Source organism: Haematobia irritans, chromosome 3, assembly GCF_050003625.1.
Source record: "Haematobia irritans isolate KBUSLIRL chromosome 3, ASM5000362v1, whole genome shotgun sequence".
Classification (NCBI taxonomy): Eukaryota; Metazoa; Arthropoda; class Insecta; order Diptera; family Muscidae; genus Haematobia; species Haematobia irritans.
Window position 1 is genome coordinate 37,009,428 of NC_134399.1, and position 23,049 is coordinate 37,032,476.

Genomic DNA, 23,049 nt, shown 5'->3' on the forward strand with positions numbered 1-23,049 from the left:
ACGCCCGGGGGGCCATGAAACCTACCTTGTCGGCTGCCAAAATTCTGAATGAATCAATAACTTGTTCGGCAGTATCGGTGTCTGTGCTTTCGCGAGTCATGAAATCGAGGAAGGCATCAAAGTGCACATAGCCGGTAGAGTTGGGATCTACAACAGCCAAGATACGTTGGAAGTCCATATCACCTTGACGATCTTTGCCAATCGAATAGCCCAATGAGACAAGGCAAGATTTGAATTCTTCGGGGGTGAGGCGGCCGGTACGGTTCTTGTCAAAGTGATTGAAGCTAGAACGGAATTCATTCAATTGATCTTGGCTAATACCCTTGGAGTCACGGGTGAGAATTTGGTTTTCAACTTCGTTGATGTTGCGGTTAATGGAGGTGAGCAATTGTTCCCAGCCAACACGCAATGTTTCCATTGTGTAGTTGGTGTAACGGTTTTCGAAGATCATCGATTCTTGGACGGCTTGATGGATCTTCTCCAATTCCTCAATGTTAGGCTTATAGGCATATACGGCTTGTTCGTATTCCTTGAGGCGGTGCAATTGATCTTCCAATGAGCCTTGCAAGCCCATACCGATGGCGGTGACAGCATCCATTTGACGCTCGATCCAGGGTCCAACAATGTTGGCCTTTTCGGCGAATTGTCTGCGCAACATTTCGTTGTTCTGTTGTTTGCGCAATTCATTGGCCAAAGTTTGGTCACGTTGTGGCACCAATTGACGGACATCGCTCCACTTACGAGTCATATCGTTGGCGGTGATGTTAGTGTAGGGGTTCTCCAAACCTCCGGGAATTTGGTATTGCTTAACAATCGATTCAACTTCACGCACCAAGTTGACAATCAAATTGAATTCCTTATCGGCTTCACCCAATGTGGCCTTGAATTGATCATGAGCCTGAATGAGACCTTGGATTTCTTCCATGGTATGAACAATGAACATGTCAACCAAATCTTCGCGTGTACCATCCAACCAATTGTTGAAGGGAGCAGCACGTTTGGCGAATTCAAGATGCAAAATGTCGATCTTCTCCAAAATGCGTTCGGCTTCATCCAAAGCAGTGCGGCGACGTTGAGTCAAAGCACCCAAACGATCCCATTGGTCACAGATGCGTTGGCAGCGAGCATTAACGGAGACACAATCGTGATACTCCAAGGAGCTGTAGAAAAAAAAAACAAATAAAAGTAAGTAAGTGACATCATTATGGTATTTACATGGCTTTTAAATAGTGATTGAATGAGATGAGTCTGTGGTGCTGAACAGGATAAATCTAAAGTTTTTTTTTTAACCCAAGGCTAATCGATTTTCCATAAAATATCCCCAAGGAATAATACATTTGGTAATATGTCTAGGTATTGCCGAAGAAATCATAGAGCCTGTTTACTGGGAATTTGTAGGGAACATGGATACTAAACCTGCGACAAAACTTGGATACCTTATTTTGGTGCAAGAGGAAGACCTCTCCTTGCTTTATACCTAGTTGGGGAAAATCATGTGGTGTAAAGATGGTATTTGCTCGACTTTTTGAGATATTAATTTTATTAATTTCAATAGAAAATTTTGTTGAAATGTTATTGCTATAGAAAATTTTGTTCAAATTTTACTTTTACAGAATTTTTTTGTCTAAATTTTATTTATATAGAAGATTTTGTCAAAATGTTATTTTTATAGAAAATTTTGTCAAAATTTTATTTCTATAGAAAATTTTGTCAAAATTTTATTTCTATAGAGAATTTTGTCAAAATTTTATTTCTATAGAGAATTTTGTCAAAATTTTATTTCTATAGAGAATTTTGTCAATATTTTATTTATAGAGAATTTTGTCAAAATTTTATTTCTATAGAGAATTTTGTCAAAATTTTTGTTCTATAGAGAATTTTGTCAAAATTTTATTTTTATAGAAAATTTTGTCAACATTTTATTTTTAAAGCAAATTTTGTCTAAATTTTATTTATATAAAAAATTTTGTCTAAATTTTATTTCTATAGAAAATTTTGTCTAAATTTTATTTATATAGAAAATTTTGTCAAAATTTTATTTCTATAGAAAATTTTGTCAAAATTTTATTTCTATAGAGAATTTTGTCAAAATTTTATTTTTATAGAAAATTTCGTCAAAATTTTATTTCTATAGAAAATTTTGTAAAAATTTTATTTTAATATAAAATTTTGTCAAAATTCTTTTTCTATAGAAAAAATCTTCAAAATTGTATTTCTATAGAAAAAATTTTCAAAATTCTGTTTCTATAGAAAATTTTGTCAAAATTCTATTCCTATAGAAAAATTTGTCACAATTTTATTTCTATAGAAAATTTTGCCACAATTTTAATTCTATAGAAAATTTTGTTAAAATTTTATGTCTTAGAAAATTTTGTCAAAATTTTACGTCTATAGAAAATTTTGTCAAAATTTTATTTCTATAGAAAATTTTGTCAACATTTTATTTCTATACAAAATTTTGTCAAAATTTTATTTCCATAGAAAATTTTGTCACAATTTTATTTCTATAGAAAATTTTGTCACAATTTTATTTCTATAGAAAATTTTGTCAACATTTTATTTTTACAGAAAATTTTGTCAAAATTTTATTTCTATAGAAAATTTTGTCAAAATTTTATGTCTAAAGAAAATTTTGTTAAAATTTTATTTCTATAGAAAATTTTGTCGAAATTTTATTTCTATAGAAAATTTTGTCAAAATTTTATTTCTATAGAAAATTTTGTCAAAATTGTATTTCTATAGAAAATTTTGTCAAATTTGTATTTCTATAGAAAATTTTGTCAAAATTTTATTTCTATAGAGAATTTTGTCAAATTTTATTTCTATAGAGAATTTTGTCAAAATTTTATTGCTATAGAAAATTTTGTCAAAATTTTATTGCTATAGAAAATTTTGTCAAAATTTTATTGCTATAGAAAATTTTGTCAAAATTTTATTTCTATAGAAAATTTTGTCAAAATTTTATTTCTATAGAAAAGTTTGTAAACATTTTATTGCTATAGAAAATTTTGTCAAAGTTTTATTTCTATAGAACATGTTGGCAACATTTTATTTCTATAGAAAATTTTTTCAAAATTCTGTTTCTATAGAAACTTTTGTTAAAATTTTATTTCCATAGAACATGTTGTCAACATTTTACTTCTATAGAAAATTTTGTCTAAATTTTATTTATATAGAAAATTTTGTCCAAATTTTATTTATATAGAAAATTTTGTCAAAATTTTATTTCTATAGAAAATGTTGTCTAAATTTCATTTTTATAGAAAATTTTGTCTATATTTTATTTCTATAGAAAATTTTGTCTAAATTTTATTTATATACAAAATTTTGTCAAAATTTTATTTCTATAGAAAATTTTTATCAAAATTTTATTTCTATAGAGAATTTTGTCAAAATTTTATTTCTATAGAAAATTTTGTCAAAATTTTATTTCTATAGAGAATTTTGTCATAATTTTAGATTTACAGAAAATTTTGTCAAAATTTTATTTCTATAGAAAATTTTGTCAAAATTTTATTTATATAAAAAATTTTGTCATAAAAAATTATGTCAACATTTTATTTCTATTTTGTCAACATTTTGTCAAAAATTTTATTTCTATAGAGAATTTTGTCAAAATTTTATTTCTATAGAAACTTTTGTTAAAAGTTTTATTTCTATTTTTATCACAGTAAGCTCTGAGGATGCTATAGCTTATAAAGATGGCGATTATTCTATAGGTGACATCGAAGTCGTTTTTTTTTTTTGTTTCATAGGTTGGGCTAGGTAGGGCTTAGTGACAGCCTTTTATTTTAGCTTCACTTAGACTATTCAGTCCGTCGCGATACCACAGATGCTAAAATTCTCTCTTATCAATGAGTCCAGTCCGATTCTAGGTTTAGCCCAATGACAAACTTGTTGATGTTCGTTCGAAACAAGGTTGGAACTCATGAACTTGTTTATTCAAGAAAGCAAATTTTTTCAACAAAAAAAATTTGATTTATAATTTTCGTCATTGAATCCGAAAAAAAATCTATTCTACGAGAAGAGGAAAATAATCCATGACCCTAATCAAATGAGGATCTTCATGTGCAATGCGAAAAATATGCTTGATTAATGTTAGAGTTATGTAATGCAGCGAACCTCACACTGAATTTGCCATTAATTCCAACAAATTCATTTAGGCATGTCATTGTTATTGTTATTTTTTTTTTTGTTTATAAAGAAATAAACAAAGAGGATTTCGATTATTAGAGAAATATCTAAGAATACATAAAGGGGATGCATTTGAAACGTACTTCAATTCCTGGGCAATGGCAGCAATTTGCTCAACGCGATCCTGGTGGGCAGCCAAATCGGATTCGAAAGCTTCGTGCTTCTTCTTCAAAGCCTTCAATTCGTTTAGCTTGCATTGACGGAAATCTTGGGATTGCAACATCTCCTCTTTGCCACGGGTCCAGTCTTCGTGAGCATCGGCCTTGATCTTGAATTTTTGGGCCAAATGTTCCAAGCGTTCCAAACGCATGGTCTCTGCCAAAAGCCATTCTTCGAAGGCCTTTTCGGAGAGTTCCAAACCCTTCCAGGCATTGGAGATATCGGCAACAGTCTTGCCTTCAGTTGGCAAATAGGCAGGGCGATTGGAGAGACGCAATTTGGTTTGCAATGTATTGAAGTTGGTTTCGAGCTTAGCCTTTTGTTCGACACGTGGGGGCTTGTGCTTGCGGCGATAAGTGCGGTATTCTTCCAATTTCTTTTGGACACCAGCCAATGAGTTGTCGGCTTGGCGAGAGTTCAACCAGGGCATGGTACGACGAATCCATTCCAAAAGCTAAAAATAATTAACAAAAACGAAATAATAGACTTTTTCCATTCGGGATAACTATTTGGAATACTTACATCGCTGGCAAGACGTTCATACTCCTCCATGAGACGTTCATTCTCTTGATTGACCTTCAAAACCTTGCAAATACGGTTAGCAGCAGTTTCCGCCTATAGATGGAGATTATAAAAACTATTAATACATATTCCTTCTATATAATACTCTTGGAAAATTATACATTTCAATATAAATAATAATAATAATAAGAACCATAACAATTGAACATCAAACATTTTGTTTTAATTGATTAATACAATTAAGGGTTATTCGTAACAACATTCCATGGAACATTGGCGCAGGAAAAGGATTGGCGACGGCGGCATTAGAAGCAAAAGGCATTAAAGCTTTCCTAAATGACCTAATTATAAATAGATCTCAAAAAAAAAAACTAAAATTGAACCAAGTTTCCTTTGTCTAGGCTAAGAATTGATCCAAATTGAAGATGGTCTATTTTGTTCAAGTATTTGGAGCCCCCAGGAAAAATACTCATTACCAAATAATCGTGGAGGTAACTTAATTCAAAATTGGTAAGCAGTAACCTTTACATGGAAAAACGGTAGTATTTGCTCAAGAGCAAAGTACTTCTCTGCAGAATTACCAGGAGTTAAGTTTTAAGCTTGGACGAGTTATCAACCAACAATGTAGTTTGCGGCATTACTAGAGGTACCGCAAAAATGCTCTTAGTAATGTATGTCTCATTCTAGCAAAAACTCTCATTACCGAATAATCTTCGAAGTAAGGTAGTTCACAATTGGTAAGCAATTACTGTATGATCTTGTTTACTTTCGCATGGGTAGCTCCTATGGGGAAAGTACTTCCCTGTAGCATTACCAAGAGCTATATGGTAAGCGTAAATAATTGTTTGTCCTAACCTAAATTGTCCTGTGATGGTAAGTCATTATGCCCTAGCTTACGGGATTATTGGGCATATGGCAGAAATGCTTTTGGTAATTAGTTTTCACCTCAAATGCTTAACCAGATTTTGCTGGGAATGTATGTGGTGGCACTGATGAAAATTTGGTGTATGGAAACCGAAATCGAAATGATCCCAGCAAAAAATGGAGCACTATTCCAGCAGGATTGTAAGGGAGAGAGGCAGTACCAACTGCTTACAAAACAACCGAATCAGCGCTGATTTTTGTGGGCGATGTCCCGATTTGGGACAGTTTCTACATAGCGCTGATATAATTTCTCATTTTAATAGAAATATTGCTCAGAAGTGATATATAATCTTGAGTATAGTATTGTTGGCATGAAGGAAAACAGCACTAACTTCCATGCATCTACACTGCATGAATTGGTTACAATAACGTAAACGAATGATCATAAACTAATTTGTTTACTCGTTTACGGTATTTGTCACCGATTCATGTGGATGCACAGCCTACTTTGTTGTATACCAAAAAGCGCAACTAATCTCTTACTGCTGAAGTATTTTTTGCTGGGATGGTATGTCACTATTCCTAAGCTACGGTATTGCTGGAATTATAACAAAAATGATCAGTTTTTCACCTTAACTCGCTCACACAGTTTTTGTTGGGAGGCTCAGTAACTTGGTAGTTGGTAACCTATTGCTAGTAAATGGAAATCTTGTGTACTTTCACATGGGTAGGTTCTATGGGGAAAGTACTTCCGTCCCAGCAAAAAACTTGCTGAATTTTGAGCAGCTTTTTAAAGGAAGAAAAGTCAAGCAGCACTTACCCTTGCAAGGAATTCATCGGTGAATTTATAATGAAATATCCCACTTAAATGTGCTTCTTCTATGTATGAAATTCAACGCTTTCAGAAACACAAAATATGAATGTTGAGAGCTTAAAATCGTAACTTGCCACATAGTTCGTAAGAAGTCCTGATAAAATACACAAACAACTCTTTTTACAAGAGTGCAACCTTGTAAGCGAGAGATGAAGCACCCGCTTACCCTAGTGCAACTCAGCTGTGCTAATTTCAGCACACCATTATTTACATATTTTAGGTACGTTGTTCGTCTTATATGTGTAGAATGAAGCGTTATATTCGGCACTGAAAATGTTGTGAGGAAAACTAGTGCCTACAGTATGGACACTATAATTTTACTGCTTCCAAATTTACAATAATTTTTTGCTGGACTGCAGAATTACCAAGAGCGATATTATAAGCGTAAATAAATGTTTGTGCTACGTTGCATGAGTAACACGCAAATCTGTTGTATGACAGCCGAAATTGTGTTGTAGTGGTAAGTCATTATTTTTAAGCATACGGTATTGTTGGGGGTAAGGTACAACTTCTCTTGGTAATCAATATTTCATCACAACTACTTAACCAATTTTGCGGTGATATCATTGAGGTTATGTTACGAATGATTTCAGTTCGATCTGTTGTATGACAGCCGAAATTGTCTTGTAATGGTAAGTCATTATTCTTAAGCATACGGTATTGTTGGGGGTAAGGTACAACTTCTCTTGGTAATCAGCATTTCATCACAACTACTTAACCAATTTTTGCTGGGATATCATTGAGGTTATGTTACGAATGATTTCAGTTCGATTATATCAACTGCAAAAATAATGAGTTGTAGTTCCACAAAAAAACTAACTAATTTAGAAGGCGTAATGGTTACGAAGTATTTTTATTTTTCCAGGTCATTATATTGTTTACAACCCGCCAAAAGCATTTGTCCCTGAGATTATTTAAAAATATTTTTTTCATTATGCTATCAAAGCGAAATAATGTGATTGCGTTATATTTGCCTGAAATATCAAAACCAATTATGGTTGGCGAATTTGAATTAAAATAAACAAAATGTTTGTGTATTGCAACAAAAATCGTTATAATGCTATTGATATGTTATCCACCACTGGTACTAGTCTAAAAACACTGCCACAATATTAGAAAATGGTTCAGTGAAAAAAGGCTCCAACTCAACGTAATTCATGTCGTAATGGCAATTGAAAGGCTGAAGATCTAAAAATATCCCGTAAAAAGGTGTATAATATTTTGGAAAACGAGCTCAAGGTAAAGCATTACAAGTTCCAAAACACACAACCTATTTTAGCAAATGAATTCATAGTTTAGCAACACGAAGATAGCGAGTTCACGAAAAAAAATACCCTGACGAGAAAAATTTCCCAATTAAGCAATTCGTAAGTCTTCAAGAAGATCGAGTTTACTTGAGCCCATTGCACGTACTAGAATTTGAGACTACGGCCACCCAAAAATAAATTTCCCTGTCAAGTCATGGTATGGGTGGTTGTGTACGCCGACTTCCCATTTAGAATTTTATTCAGTATCGATATTTAGATAATGTTCCTCATTTTGTGTTTTACTTCTCTCTCGCTCTCCACTAAATCCTTTCATATTCATTTCGTGAATGCAATGAAACTAACCTTTTGGGCACCACTGAAGCAATGATAATACGATGAAACATATGTCATGACTGCCCTTTCATCTGGCAATGCGGTATTCTGTAGATCTGTTTAGGAATTTTGTATCAATGTAAGGGATAAAAAAGAGAGAAAAAGCAACAAAGAACAAAACATAAAGAAATTTGTTAATTAGGTCAATGGTATTTAACAACAGCAACAACAAACACAATAAAATAAATCAAAACTTAAAATATAATATACATACACAGAAAAAAACATATATTGTTTTCAATTAATATTATATTCAATCAATATTTTAGTGAAATTTATGCAATCATGAAAATGAGAAATAAATGCTATCTAGCATCAATTGAACAGATAATTAAATTAATTAAATTAATTAAATTAATTAATTATTTAAATTAATGTAATTGATTCAATTTGTTTCAAATAAAACATTAATAATTCATTATTTTTTAAACTTTCATTCATATGAAATTAAGATATTAATTAAAATTTTATAATTCATTATTTTTGATGATTCCCAATTAAACTTTAACTAATTGTGACTTCCAATTAAATTAACATTTTAATTGATTCAATTTGTTTTGATTAAAACATTAATAATTTATTTGAATATTTTTTTCTTGTCAATTAGAATCTAAATAAAAATGTAATTTATTCAATTAATTTATATGGTAGATTTTTGTTTAAGTTAAAAAATTAATAGAATTCATTTTAAATTAAAACATTAAATTAAGATATTGTTTAAAATTTTAGAAGTCATTATTTTTAAGCAAATTTGATTTCAAATTATTTTTTATTTTAATTAAGAATTTAATTAAAATTAAAATGTTTTTAATTAATTTTTGTTTTGATTAAGAATTCATTTGTTTTTTCATTAAATAAGACTTGCAAATAAATTAAATTTTATTAAAAATTTTTGTTTTTATAAACAAGAATTCATTACTTTTTAACCAAAATCGATTTTCATCGATCGATAAATTAATTTTGATATTGATTTAAAAGTTAATATAATTTATTATTTTTAACTAAAATTTAAATTAAATTACGATTTCAATTAAAGTTTTAATAGATTTTTGTTAAAATAATTTATTTTTTAAACTAAATATAACTTTCACGTTAATTAATTAAATTATGAATTTAATTAAAATTTTAATTGATATATTTATTATTCTTTTTTATTTTTTTTAAATTATTTTTTTTATTTACAATTTCATAGAATTCAGTTTTTTTTTTAAATAAATATGATTTCTAATTAAATTTAGATTTAAATTAAAAATTGTAATTACTTTAATAAATTTTTGTTTTGATTTAAATGTGTAATAATTCATTATTTTATTTAAATAAATATGACTTTCAAAAAAGTTAATATTTTAATTAAAATTTTTGAATTCATTATTCTTTAACTAAATATGATTGCCAAAAAAAGTAAGATTTTAATTAAAATTTTAATTGATATTAATTTAATAGAATTCATTATATTTTTAACTAAATATGATTTCAAATTATGTTCATCTTTTAATCAAAATTATAGAATTCATATTTCTTAAATTATTTATTATGATTTCCAATTAATAAATAATAAAAGTAAGATTTTAATGAAATTTTTAATTGATTTCAATTTAAAACAATTCATTATTTCTTTAACTTATTATGATTTCCAATAAAAGTAAGATTTTAATTAAAGATTTTAGTTAAAATTTTAGAATTCATAATTAATTAATTAAATATGATTTCCAATTAAATTAAGATTTTAATTAACAATTTCATTGATTTAATTAATTTTTGTTTTGATTAAAGGTTCAAAGAAATAATTTTTTAACTAAGTAGATTTTAAGAAAAATTAAAATAAATTTATCAAATTAATTAAATTTATTCAATAAATTAAAGTTAATTTTATTCAACTAAATATGATTTCAAATTAAGTTCATATTTTAATCAAAATTATAGAATTCATATTTCTTAATTAATTTATTATGATTTCCAATTAATAAATAATAAAAGTAAGATTTTAATGAAAATTTTAATTGATTTTAATTTAAAAGAATTCATTATTTCTTTAACTAATTATAATTTCCAATAAAAGTAAGATTTTAATTAAAATTGTAGAATTCATTAATTAATTAATTAAATATGATTTCCAATTAAATTAAGATTTTAATTAACATTTTCATTGATTTAATTAATTTTTTTTTTATTAAAGGTTCAAAGAAATAATTTTTTAACTAAATAGATTTTAAGAAAAATTAAAATAAATTTATCATATTAATCAAATTTATTCAATAAAGTAAAGTAAATTTATTCAACTAAATATGATTTCAAATTAAATTAAGATTTCAATTAAAATTAATTAAAATCGTACTTTTATTGAAAATCATATTTAGTTAGTTAAAATATTAATTTTTTGAAATTAATTTTTAGTTATAAAAATAATGAATTTAATTGTTAAAATTAATTTTTCTTTTGATCAAAAAGTTCAAAGAATTAATTATTTTAACGAAATAAAAAAATAATTTATTAAATTAATTTTGAAATCATTATTTTTGAACTAAAGATAATTTCAAAATAAATTATGATTTCAATTAAATTAATTAAAAATAATGATTTTTTAAGAACTCATTGTTTTTACCTAAATGTAACTTCCAAATAAATTAAGATATGAATTAAAATTTTAATTTTAATAATTTAGATTTGTTATAAAGTTACTAGAATTCATTGTTTATAACTAAATATAATAATTATTTTTTATTTAAAATTTCATAGAATTCAGTTTTTTAAATAAATATGATTTCTAATTAAATTTAGATTTAATTTAAAAATCTTAATTACTTTAATAAATTTTTGTCTTGATTAAAAGGTGAAATAATTCATTATTTTATTTAAATAAATATGAATTTCACAAAAGTTAATATTTTAATTAAAATTTTAGAATTCATTATTCTTTAACTAAATATGATTGCCAAAAAAGTAAGATTTTTATTAAAATTTTAATTGATATTAATTTAATAGAATTCATTATATTTTTTTTAACTAAATATGATTTCAAATTAAGTTCATATTTTAATCAAAATTATAGAATTCATATTTCTTAATTAATTTATTAAGATTTCCAATTTTAATGAAAATTTTAATTGATTTTAATTTAAAAGAATTCATTATTTTTTAACTAAATATGATTTCCAATAAAAGTAAGGTTTTAATTAAAGATTTTAGTTAAACTTTTAGAATTCATAATTCTTAATTAATTAATTAATTATGATTTCCATTTAAATTAAGACTTTAATTAACATTTTCATTGATTTAATTCATTTTTGTTTTGATTAAAGGTTCAAAGAAATACTTTATTAACTAAATAGATTTTAAGAAAAATTAAAATAAATTTATCATATTAATTAAATTTATTCAATAAATTAAAGTAAATATATTCAATTAAATATGATTTCAAATTAAATTAAGATTTCAATTAAAATTAATTAAAAACTTACTTTTATTGAAAATCATACTTAGTTATTTAAAATATTAATTTTTTGAAATTCATTTTTAGTGTAAAAAAAATAATGAATTTAATCGATACAATTAATTTTTCGTTTGATCAAAAAGTTCAAAGAATTAATTATTTTAACTAAATACAAAAAAAAATAATTTATTAAATTAATTTTGAAATTAATACAAATTATTATTTTTTAACTAAAAATAATTTCAAAATAAATTAAGATTTCAATTAAATTAATTAAAAATAATTATTTTTTTAAGAACTCATTGTTTTTACCTAAATGTAACTTCCAAATAAATTAAGATATGAGTTAAAATTTTAATTTTAATAATTTTAGCTTTGTTATAAAGTTACTAGAATTCATTGTTTATAACTAAATATAATGTTCAATTAAATAAATACTTTAAATAAAATTTTAATTGGTGTAATTATTATTTGTTTGATTAAAAAGTTAATAGTTTATATTTTTAACTAAACTGAATTCCGAATAAATTAAGATTTTACTTAAAAATTTTAGAATTCATTATTTATTCAAATAAATATGATTTCTAATTAAGTTAAGATTTTATTTAAAATTTTAATTGATTTAATTTATTTTGATTGAAAAGTAAAAAAAATATTTTTTAACTAAATATGATTTCAAATTAAATTATAAATTAATTTAATAATTAATTGATAAAAGTTAAAAAAAATAATAATTTTTAACAAAATATGATTTCAAATTAAATTATAAAGTTAATTGATTTAATTAATTTTTGTTTATTAGAATTAAATAAGCTTTTATTATTGAATATATTCCAAATTACTAAATTATGTGATGTAGTTTGATTTAAAATATTAACTGAATTGATAAATAAATATTTATTATTTGTTTTAAATATTTTTTTTAAATTTATTAAAAAAAAATACTTTTTAATTTAATTTATTTTTTTTTCTGTGTATGTATTAAAACATGCCAAATTCATAACAAAACAACTAAAACTAATGATTAATTAGCATAACTATTAATAAATTATTTAACTTATATAAATAAGAAAACACATGCAACATCAGGCATCAGGAACAATAGCTAAAGGTAGCTGCTGGCTTAGCATTATAAAAGCGATTGTTTGATTTTTTTGCATTTTTTATGGTGTTAATAGAATTTTTCCAATTTTTCGATGTAAATTTGGGGTCGTTTAAGAAAACACACGAACACACATATATTAGAGATAGTGTTTGAGTTTTTTTTTATTCATGATTGTCGCTTGTAATATAAAGGCTTTATTCAGAGCATTATTGATCATGGGATACTAGATATGGGCTCTATACAATTCATCACATCATGGTCTAGTGCATGTCTTTCGAGGAATATTGTGGTAATGAAAAAAAACATTTACATATATATATATAAATATAGAACACAACAAAATTTGTACAAATTGTTAATGGGAATTGTAAGCGACATCATTTACTTTTTCATTTTTGGTAATTCCAGTTTTGTTTTTTGTATATCATTTACTTTAAAATAATTCAATTATTTTTAATAGATGGACTTAATTTGAAAAAAAAAAACGAGAGAAACTGTATTGCAATAAAGTTTGAGTAGAAAATGATGGGCAAGAGAAAAAAGAAAAAAACTGGCACTGCTTGCTATAATATCAAATCTTAGTTTGTGGTATTTTCAAATAAATTTATTACGGCAGAAAATTCTGCAAAAAATAAAAAGTCTGCTGAAAATGTGATATCAATCACTTTATTTACTGCATGCGAGATCGTGAAATTTTTTCATTGATGATACCCACGACCTTGTGTGCAAGGCGGGCATGCTAACCATTGCACCACGGTGGCTCCCTCAGAGTTACATTGGACAGAATTTTAAGCTAAAAACTTGAATAGTCGAATTGAAAAATATATTTTAAACAGAGTTATCTTTGAGAATTTCAAAAAAAAAAAAAATGGCATAAAAAGTGTCATTCGATGCCACACATTTATTACAGTGGCATACTTTTTTGTAAAGAAAAACAAAAAGCGAATTAAACTCGACGGATGTTAGACTTTTTAAGGCTACACTCTCATCCATAATCTCATCATTATCTGAGATCAAAAATTACAAAAAAAAAATTACAGTATAAAGGGAATTAAAAAGTGTCACAAAAATGTAAAATTGTAAATTTAGGGGAACAAAAACGTCGTCGCTACAAGACAAATGCTCAAAATATCATAATGGCAACTCTGTTTTACAACATAAACGGCAATAATTGAAAAGGGGCAAAAAAATGCAAAAAGTATCGCATTTAGTGGACAAAAAGTGTCACAGCTAGAAATACAGAGTCAATTTGTCACTAAAGTGATACAATGGAGATACTGTTTTACAACTTAAAATGACTTAATTAAAAAGTGGCACAAAATTGCCACTAAAGTAATCCAATGAGGACACTGTGCGACAACATAAAAGGAATTAATTAAAAAAGTGGCATAAAAAGTGTCATTCGGTGTCACACTTTTAAAACAGTGGCATTCTTTGATTTGGTAAAGATAAACAAAATGCCACCAATCACATCATTATTTGAGATCAAAATTTACATAAAATATTATAGCAGAAAATTAGTTAAGTAAAAAGTGGCACAATGTGTCGTCGCAATGGTAACTCTGTTTTACAACATAAAAGGAATTAATTAAAAAGTGTCACAAAATTGATAAAATTTATATAACATTTAGTGGCACCAATGGAAAAAATAGAAAATTTGTCCTTACAGGTGGGTATTAAGTTCGAGTTTAGCCGCTAAAATCGTAATTTTTCACGATTACTTTTCTTTAACAACATAATCCATTTTATGGAATACAAATTTTGTGAAAATTTGCTTTGGACTATTCCCCATCAAGTTATAATAAAATATGCAATACAAATGTATAATTTTATGCCTTTTTATACCCTCCACCATAGAATGGGGGGTATATTAACTTTGTCATTCCGTTTGTAACACATCGAAATATTGCTCTAAGACCCCATAAAGTATATATATTCTGAGTCGTGGTGAAATTCTCAGTCGATCTAAGCATGTCCGTCCGTCCGTCTGTTGAAATCACGCTAACTTCCGAACGAAACAAGCTATCGACTTGAAACTTGGCACAAGTAGTTGTTATTGATGTAGGTCGGATGGTATTGAAAATGTGCCATATCGGACCACTTTTACGTATAGCCCCCATATAAACCGACGCTCAGATTTGGCTTGCGGAGCCTCTTGGAGAAGCAAAATTCATCCGATCCGATTGAAATTTGGTACATGGTGTTTGTATATGGTCTCTCACATGCAGAAATTGGTCCGAATCGGTCCATAATTATATATAGCCCCCAAATAAACCGATCACCAGATTTGACTTCCGGAGCCTCTTAGAGAAGCAAAATTCATCCGATCCCGTTGAAATTTGGTACGTGGTGTTAGTATATGGTCTCTAACAACCATGCAAAAATTGGTAAATATCGGTCCATAATTATATATAGCCCCCATATAAACCGATCCCCAGATTTGACCTCCGGAGCCTCTTGCACGAGCAAAATTCATCCGATCCCGTTGAACTTTGGTACGTAGTGTTAGTACATGGTCTCTAACAACCATGCAAAAATTGGTAAATATCGGTCCATAATTAAATATAGCCCCCATATAAACGGTTTCCCAGATTAGATTTCCGGAGCCTCTTGGAGGAGCTAAATTCATCCGATCCGGTTTAAATTTGGAACGTGTTGTTAATATATGGCCGCTAATAACCATGCCAAAATTGGTCCATATAGGTCTATAGTTATATATAGCCGATCCCCAATCACACAAAAATTGGTCCATATCGGTTCATAATCATGGTTGTCACTCGAGCCAAAAATAATCTATCACAATTTTATTTCTATAGAAAATTTTGTCAACATTTTATTTCTATAGCAAATGTTGTCAACATTTTAATTCTATAGAAAGTTTTGTCAAAATTTTATTTCTATAGAAAATTTTGTCAAATTTTATTTCTATAGAAAATTTTGTCAAAATTTTATTCCTATAGAAAATTTTGTCAACATTTTTTTCTACAGAAACATTTTGTCACAATTTTATTTCTATAGAAAATTCTGTCAAAACTTTATTTATATAGAAAAATTTTGTCAAAATTTTATTTCTATAGAAAATGTAGTCAAAATTTTATTTCTATAGAAAATTTAGTCAAAATTTTATTTCTATAGAAAAATTTTGTCAAAATTTTATTTCTATAGAAAATTTTTTCAAAATTTTAATTCTATAGAAAAAATTTGTCAAAATTTTATTTCTATAGAAAATTTTGTCAAAATTTTATTTCTATAGAAAATTTTGTCAAAATTGTATTTCTATAGAAAATTTTGTCAAAATTTTATTTCTATAGAAAATCTTGTCAAAATTTTATTTCCTTAGAAAATTTAGTCAAAATTTTATTTCTATAAAAAATTTTGTCAAAATTTTATTTCTATAGAAAATTTTGTCAAAATTTTATTTCTATAGAAAATTTTGTCAAAATTTTATTTCTATAGAAAATTTTGTCAAAATTTTATTTCTATAGAAAATTTTGTCAAACTTTTATTTCTATAGAAAATTTTGTCAAAATTTTATTTCTATAAAAAATTTTGTCAAAATTTTATTTCTATAGAAAATTTTGTCAAAATTTTATTTCTATAGAAAATTTTGTCAACATTTTATTTCTATAGAAAATGTTGTCAAAATTTTATTTATATAGAAAATTTTGTCAAAATTTTATTTCTATAGAAAATTTTGTCAAAACGTTATTTCTATAGAAAAATTTTGTCAAAATGTTATTTCTATAGAAAATTTTGTCAAAACTTTATTTCTATAGAAACATTTTGTCAAAATTTTATTTCTATAGAAAATTTTGTCAAATTTTGTTTCTATAGAAAATGTCAAAATTTTATTTCTATAGAAAATTTTGTCAAATTTTATTCCTATAGAAAATTTTGTCAAATTTTATTTCTATAGAAAATTTTGTCAAAATTTTATTTCTATAGAAAATTTTGTCAAAACTTTATTTCTATAGAAAAATTTTGTCACAATTTTATTTCTATAGAAAATTTTGTCAAAACTTTATTTCTATAGAAAAATTTTGTCAAAATTTTATTTCTATAGAAAATTTTGTCAAAATTTTATTTCTATAGAAAATTGTGTCAAAATTTTAATTCTATTGAAAATTTTGTCAAAACTTTATTTCTATAGAAAATTTTGTCAAAATTTTAATTCTATAGAAAATTTTGTCAAAATTTTAATTCTATAGAAAATTTTGTCAAAATTTTATTTCTATAGAAAATTTTGTCAAAACTTTATTTCTATAGAAAATTTTGTCGACATTTTATTCCTATAGAAAATTTTGTCAAATTTTATTTCTATAGAAAATTGTGTCAAAACTTTATTTCTATAGAAAAATTTTGTCAAAATTTGATTTCTATAGAAAATTTTGTCAAAACTTTATTTCTATAGAAAAATTTTGTCAAAATTTTATTTCTATAGAAAATTTAGTCAAAATTTTATTTCTATAGAAAATTTTGTCAAAATTTTATTTCTATAGAAAATTGTGTCAAAATTTTATTTCTATAGAAAATGTTGTCAAAATTTTATTTCTATAGAAAATTGTGTCAAAACTTTATTTCTATAGAAAAATTTTGTCAAAATTTTTATTCTATAGAAAATTTTGTCAAAATTGTATTTCTATAGAAAATTGTGTCAAAACTTTATTTCTATAGAAAAATTTTGTCAAAAATTTTTTTCTATAGAAGTGTTACCGCAACCCAAGTAATTCGATTGTGGATGACAGTCTTCAGTAGAAGTTTCTACGAAATCCATGATGGAGAGTACATAAGCTTCGGCCTGGCCGAACTTACGGCCGCATGTACTTGTTTTTACTGATAGTTTTCACTTTAGTGAAAAAATAACGATTTTAGCGGCTAAACTCGAACTTAATACTCACCTTATAACATTATGAAATGAATCTATGATAGCTCTGTTTTAACCTATATTTTTTTGTTTCTGGAGCCTAAAACAAATTTCAATATAAATCCAATTAAATAAAGGGACAAAAACAAATGCCAATAATATAGCATTTAGTAGCACCAGAGGTGATAGCTGGAAAAACAATAGTCAATTTGCCATTAAAATGGAACTATGGTAACTCTGTTTTTAGCGTTATTTATTTTCTGGAGCGTAAAACAAATTTTAATATAAATCCACAAAAATGGAAAAAGCATTGCATTTAATGGCAAAAAAATGTGTCATCGCTTGAAAAAAATTCCATCAAAATGGCACTATGGTAACTCTGTCTTTAAATATATTTGGAGTCTTACAAAAATAATTGTAAGATTTTGCTGTTTCCATTTGATAGAGGATCTTGGTGTTGACTTCTCTATTTATTAGTTGGGATAATGGCTACTATGATATCGTTTAATTTTCGAACTTTTGCAATACAGTTTTTCTGTGTTAATCATAACCTAATTTAAATGTAAAATTTTAATGTTTCATTTTTATTTTTATTATTAACAAATGACTTCAATGTACAGATGAAATAATTTGCCTTGATGAATTAAATATCCATATTAGAGAAAGAAGAAGAAGAAACAAAAAAAAACACGGGGTGAACTGAATAATTCACAATTAAAGATTTAAAAAATGAGAATCGAATTGGAAATTAAAATCTTGATTATAAATCATGGAAAATGGCCAACATATATTGAATTTGTTTTTTATGCAAAAATACTTTAAAGCATGAATTTTATTTAGAAAAAAAAAATCAATAGAGAGAAATGATCGGCAAGCAAATTTCGATTATAGTAATTGAGCTTTAGATTTTCAGCATTGGCATTGCTTTTGATTTTGGCTTTTAGAAGACGACACAATTCAAGATTCTACTCTCTTGTTGGCTTCGCGGCGTTAATAGCAGCGTTATTATTATTTTTTTTTTTGGTCAAAAGGGAGATAGGATCCCTGGCGCAGGGCTCAAATGTTAGAAATCACAACAACGACTACAACGTCGACGACGACATGTACTTAATTACAATACATATATATATACACTTGGAAATAGTGTATATATACATATGTAGGCATATCGTTTTTGGATATCTATATTGTATTCATATATACATAGATATCGTGATTTAGATTACGGCTTGCTTGCGGTGCGCTCTACACATTCGCGACATTCGAGAGTCATATTTTGGTTATTTGGTTGTTATTTAAATTCATTATACTACGTATATAGAGATACTATAGAAATATTCTATATATATATATATGGATATATATAGAGATATATATTTTTTTCCAAAAAACAAACTGCAATAGAAACCAAAAAAACGAAAAATATGTATCAAGTGTATTGATGTGAAGTTTAGTCACATTGTAATTATTCGGGACGTAGGTGTATTGTCTTGTGGGTTCGGGAACATGCGTCATATTTCCAACCTGTTGGGCTCCTTGGAAGGCGTGATAATAGCAAGACACATAGGTCATGATGGCACGTTCATCCGGCTTGGGGGTGTTGATCAAATCTGTATTGTTGATGTTGTTGGTTTTTTTATTTTTCATTGCAATATTTCGATATTCACACCATCACCATTAGACATAATCGATTTTTTTTTGTGTAAAAAAAATGTTTAAATTTTTTTTGGTTGTGTTTGGTTTTGTTTTGTATGGATATAGGTGTCGAAATTAAAAAAAGAAAATAAATAAATTAAGATACATAGTAACTACAAAAGGTGTCTCTCATAAAAATCTAAACATAATTTTTAAAATTATACTTAATTTCAAAAAAAATCAATCTACTTTAGCTAAACTACAGTGATAAAGATTTTCGATTTTAGTAAGTATAAAGGAACTTTGGCCAACTTACCATCAGGATCCAACATTCTGGGAATATCAAGATACTTCTCAGCAACATCGAAGGCAGTGTTGAGATTTTCCAATGGATTGTCTTTGGAAAGTTTGGAATAATCAATCAAGTCGGGCCTATGGCGATGGATCAAAGCACAGAAGGCTAAACCGTCCTGTAATTAATAAAAAAAAAATAATGAAATCCCTGAATAAATAACACACACACACAAAAAAAATTCTACTTTACCTTGAATGACAAATGGAAGTTCTGTACATTGACATTCTTATAGGGGGCAGTTTTGCGTTGGCACCACAACAACAGGCCCTCCTTGGCAGTCATTTCTTCAACAGAGATATCTTGGATGGCAAATCTCAAGATAATGGTCCAAATCATACCGAGGGTCATTTTTAAATTTCCATCGACAATTTCTTCAGCACCAATCGATACCAATTGCACACCCTTGGAGGCAATAAAGTCCAAGGCCTTATTTACATTGGCAATTTTGTGGAAACGCATTTTACCGCGATCGGGCTTGGGCAAAGTTTCACCAGAGATCACCTCCAGCAACAACATCAATTTCAAGCCATTACGGAAATCATCTTCGATATTTTCTATACCGGTACCGGCTTTACGCAAATGACTGTTGCACCATGCTGTGAATGTCTGTAAATTTAACAGAAACAAAAATAAATTAGAAATAAATTTCGAATTGTAGTATAAAATTAAAAAAAAAACATTTACGGTCCATTACATAGTGACATCTCATTTGGGACGAGGAAAAAATTTAATTATCATTAACCAAAAAAAAAAAATTGCTGAAAAGGGATGAGCTGTCCTTAAATGCAAAAACCAAATACAACAAAAATAATCTGATTTTGTTAAATTCAAATTCTCTTATATGATTTTTTTGAACGATTCGCATACAAATTTAATATCAGCAGGCAGTGACAGCTGTTAACAACACTTTTATTTCTTTCTTAACTAGATCTCTGCGTTCTAGATCTCTGAATTCTCTGCGTAAGCAGAACGAACAATTTAGTTAAAAGAACGAAGTTGTTCATCGTTTTATAACTAAAGAAACTTTTCATTAAACGAACGAAATTTGTTCTTCATAATACTTATGAAAAAATTCGTACATTTTATGAAATGGGGTCGTATTTTTCACAAAATTATTTTTTTATGAAAGATTTTGGTACATTTTATGAAAAGGATTCGCACTTTTCAGTAATGCTGGTGACATTTCTGAGAGTTTCAAAGCTTCTCTAAGTGGTTTCACTGCAATGTGGAACGCAGTTCGGACTCGGCTATAAAAAGGAGGTCCCTTGTCATTGAGCTTAACATGGAATCGGGCAGCACTCATTGATAAGAGAGAAGTTCACCAATGTGGTATCACAATGGACTGAATAGTCTAAGTGAGCCTGATATATCGGGCTGCCATCTAACCTAACCTACTTTTTACAAAAACTTGTCGTTGTTTTTATTGAAAAAGTTTCGAAAATTTCTTCTGTGAAAAATGTTCATTTCTTGTGAAAAAGTTTCATTCTAGTTTCGTACTTTTATAAAAAGCATGGTACTTTTTATGACAAGGATTCGTGCTTTTTATTTAAATGATTCGTACTTTGTTGAAAAATTTTCGTACTTGTTACGAAAAAATTTCGAAATTTCTTATTCATAATTTGTGAGACAAAAATTCTAAGATTTTCGTACATTTTATTTAAATTGTTCATACCTTTTAATGGGAAATATTCGAACTTGTTATGAATTCAAATTCTCTTATAGTTTCGTACTTTCTATGAAAGGTTTTCATATTTTTTCAGAAAAAAGTCTTACTTTTTATGAAGAGGATTCGTACCTTTTATGAAAATTTTTCGTACTTTTTATGGAAAAGTTTCGTACTTTTTAGGAAAAAGTTTCGAACTTTTTATCAAAAGGCTTTGTACTTTGAATGATTCGTATTCGTTATGAAAACGTTTCGAAATTTCTACTTTATAATTTTATGAAAAATTTCTTACTTTTTATCTTGTACTTTTTATGAAAAGGATTCGAAATTTTTATTAAAAGGATTCAGATATTTTATGGAAAAGTTTCGTACCTTTTATGGAAAAGTTTCGTACCTTTTATAGAAGAGTTTCCTTCGTGTTTGTTTTGAAAAAGTTTGAAAATTTATAGAAAGTCCCTGGTCTGACACATAGATGGCGTCGCTAGTATTAGTGTCAAAATATGACGTATATAAGTCAATTAGTTTTTGAGATAGAGCGTCTTTTGTGAAGCAACTTTTGTTATTGTGAAAAAAATGGAAAAAACGAATTTCGTGTTTTGATAAAATACTGTTTTCTAAACGGAAAAAATACGGTGGAAGCTAAAACTTGGCTTGATAATGACTTTCCGGACTCTGCCCCAGGGAAATCAACAATAATTGATTGGTATGCAAAATTCAAGCGTGGTGAAATGAGCACGGAGGATGGTGAACGCAGTGGACGACCGAAAACATCAAAAAAATCCACAAAATGATTTTGAATGACCGCAAAATGAAGTTGATCGACATAGCAGAGGCCTTAAAGATATCAAAGGAACGTTTTGGTCACATCATTCATCAATATTTGGATATGCGGAAGCTCTGTGCAAAATGGGTGCCGCGCGAGCTCACATTTGACCAAAAACAACAACGTGTTGATGATTCTGAGCGGTGTTTGCAGCTGTTAACTCGTAATACACCCGAGCTTTTCGGTCGATATGTGACAATGGATGAAACATGGATCCATCACTACACTCCTGAGTCCAATCGACAGTCGGCTGAGTGGACAGCGACCGGTGAACCGTCTCCGAAGCGTGGAAAGACTCAAAAGTCCGCTGACAAAGTAATGGCCTCTGTTTTTTGGGATGCGCATGGAATAATTTTTATTGATTATCTTGAGAAGGGAAAAACCATCGACAGTGACTATTAAATGGCGTTATTGGAGCGTTTGAAGGTCGAAATCGCGGCAAAATGGCCCCATATGAAGAAGAAAAAAGGTTGTTCCACCAAGACAACGCACCGTGCCACATGTCATTGAGAACGATGGCAAAAATTCATGAATTGGGCTTCGAATTGCTTCCCCACCCACCGTATTCTCCAGATCTGGCCCCCAGCGATTTTTTCTTGTTGTCAGACCTCAAAAGGATGCTCGCAGGGAAAAAATTTCGCTGCAATGAATAGGTGATCGCCGAAACTGAGGCCTATTTTGAGGCAAAACCGAAGGAGTACTACCAAAATGGTATCAAAAAATTGGAAGGTCGTTATAATCGTTGTATCGCTCTTGAAGGGAACTATGTTGAATAATAAAAACGAATTTTGACAAAAAAATGTGTCTTTCTTTGTTAGACCGGGGACTTATCAGCCAACCTGTTATATAGAATTGTGGACTTTTTTTTTCAAATTCAGGGAATGCATGTTTCCGTAAAAAAATACCATGATATGAGAAGGA

The 23,049-nt window shown here is 27.7% G+C and overlaps 1 protein-coding gene across 6 annotated transcripts in view; it reads right to left on the reverse strand.

Annotated features, from left to right (window-relative positions):
- Actn (alpha actinin) overlaps positions 1-23,049 on the reverse strand; it is a 109,007-nt gene that overhangs the window by 403 nt on the left and 85,555 nt on the right. For 4 of the 6 annotated variants that reach the window (XM_075300460.1, XM_075300459.1, XM_075300462.1 and 1 more), the window contains 6 exons: positions 19,832-20,248; positions 19,604-19,757; positions 19,111-19,262; positions 4,876-4,968; positions 4,278-4,807; positions 26-1,160 (listed from right to left, as the gene is read on the reverse strand). In XM_075300460.1, the coding sequence (XP_075156575.1) occupies positions 26-1,160; positions 4,278-4,807; positions 4,876-4,968; positions 19,111-19,262; positions 19,604-19,757; positions 19,832-20,248 (2,481 nt within the window). Of the gene's footprint in view, positions 1-25; positions 1,161-4,277; positions 4,808-4,875; positions 4,969-8,223; positions 8,310-19,110; positions 19,263-19,603; positions 19,758-19,831; positions 20,249-23,049 lie in introns of all 6 variants that reach the window. The other 2 variants (XM_075300464.1, XM_075300463.1) reach the window with 2 other exon arrangements.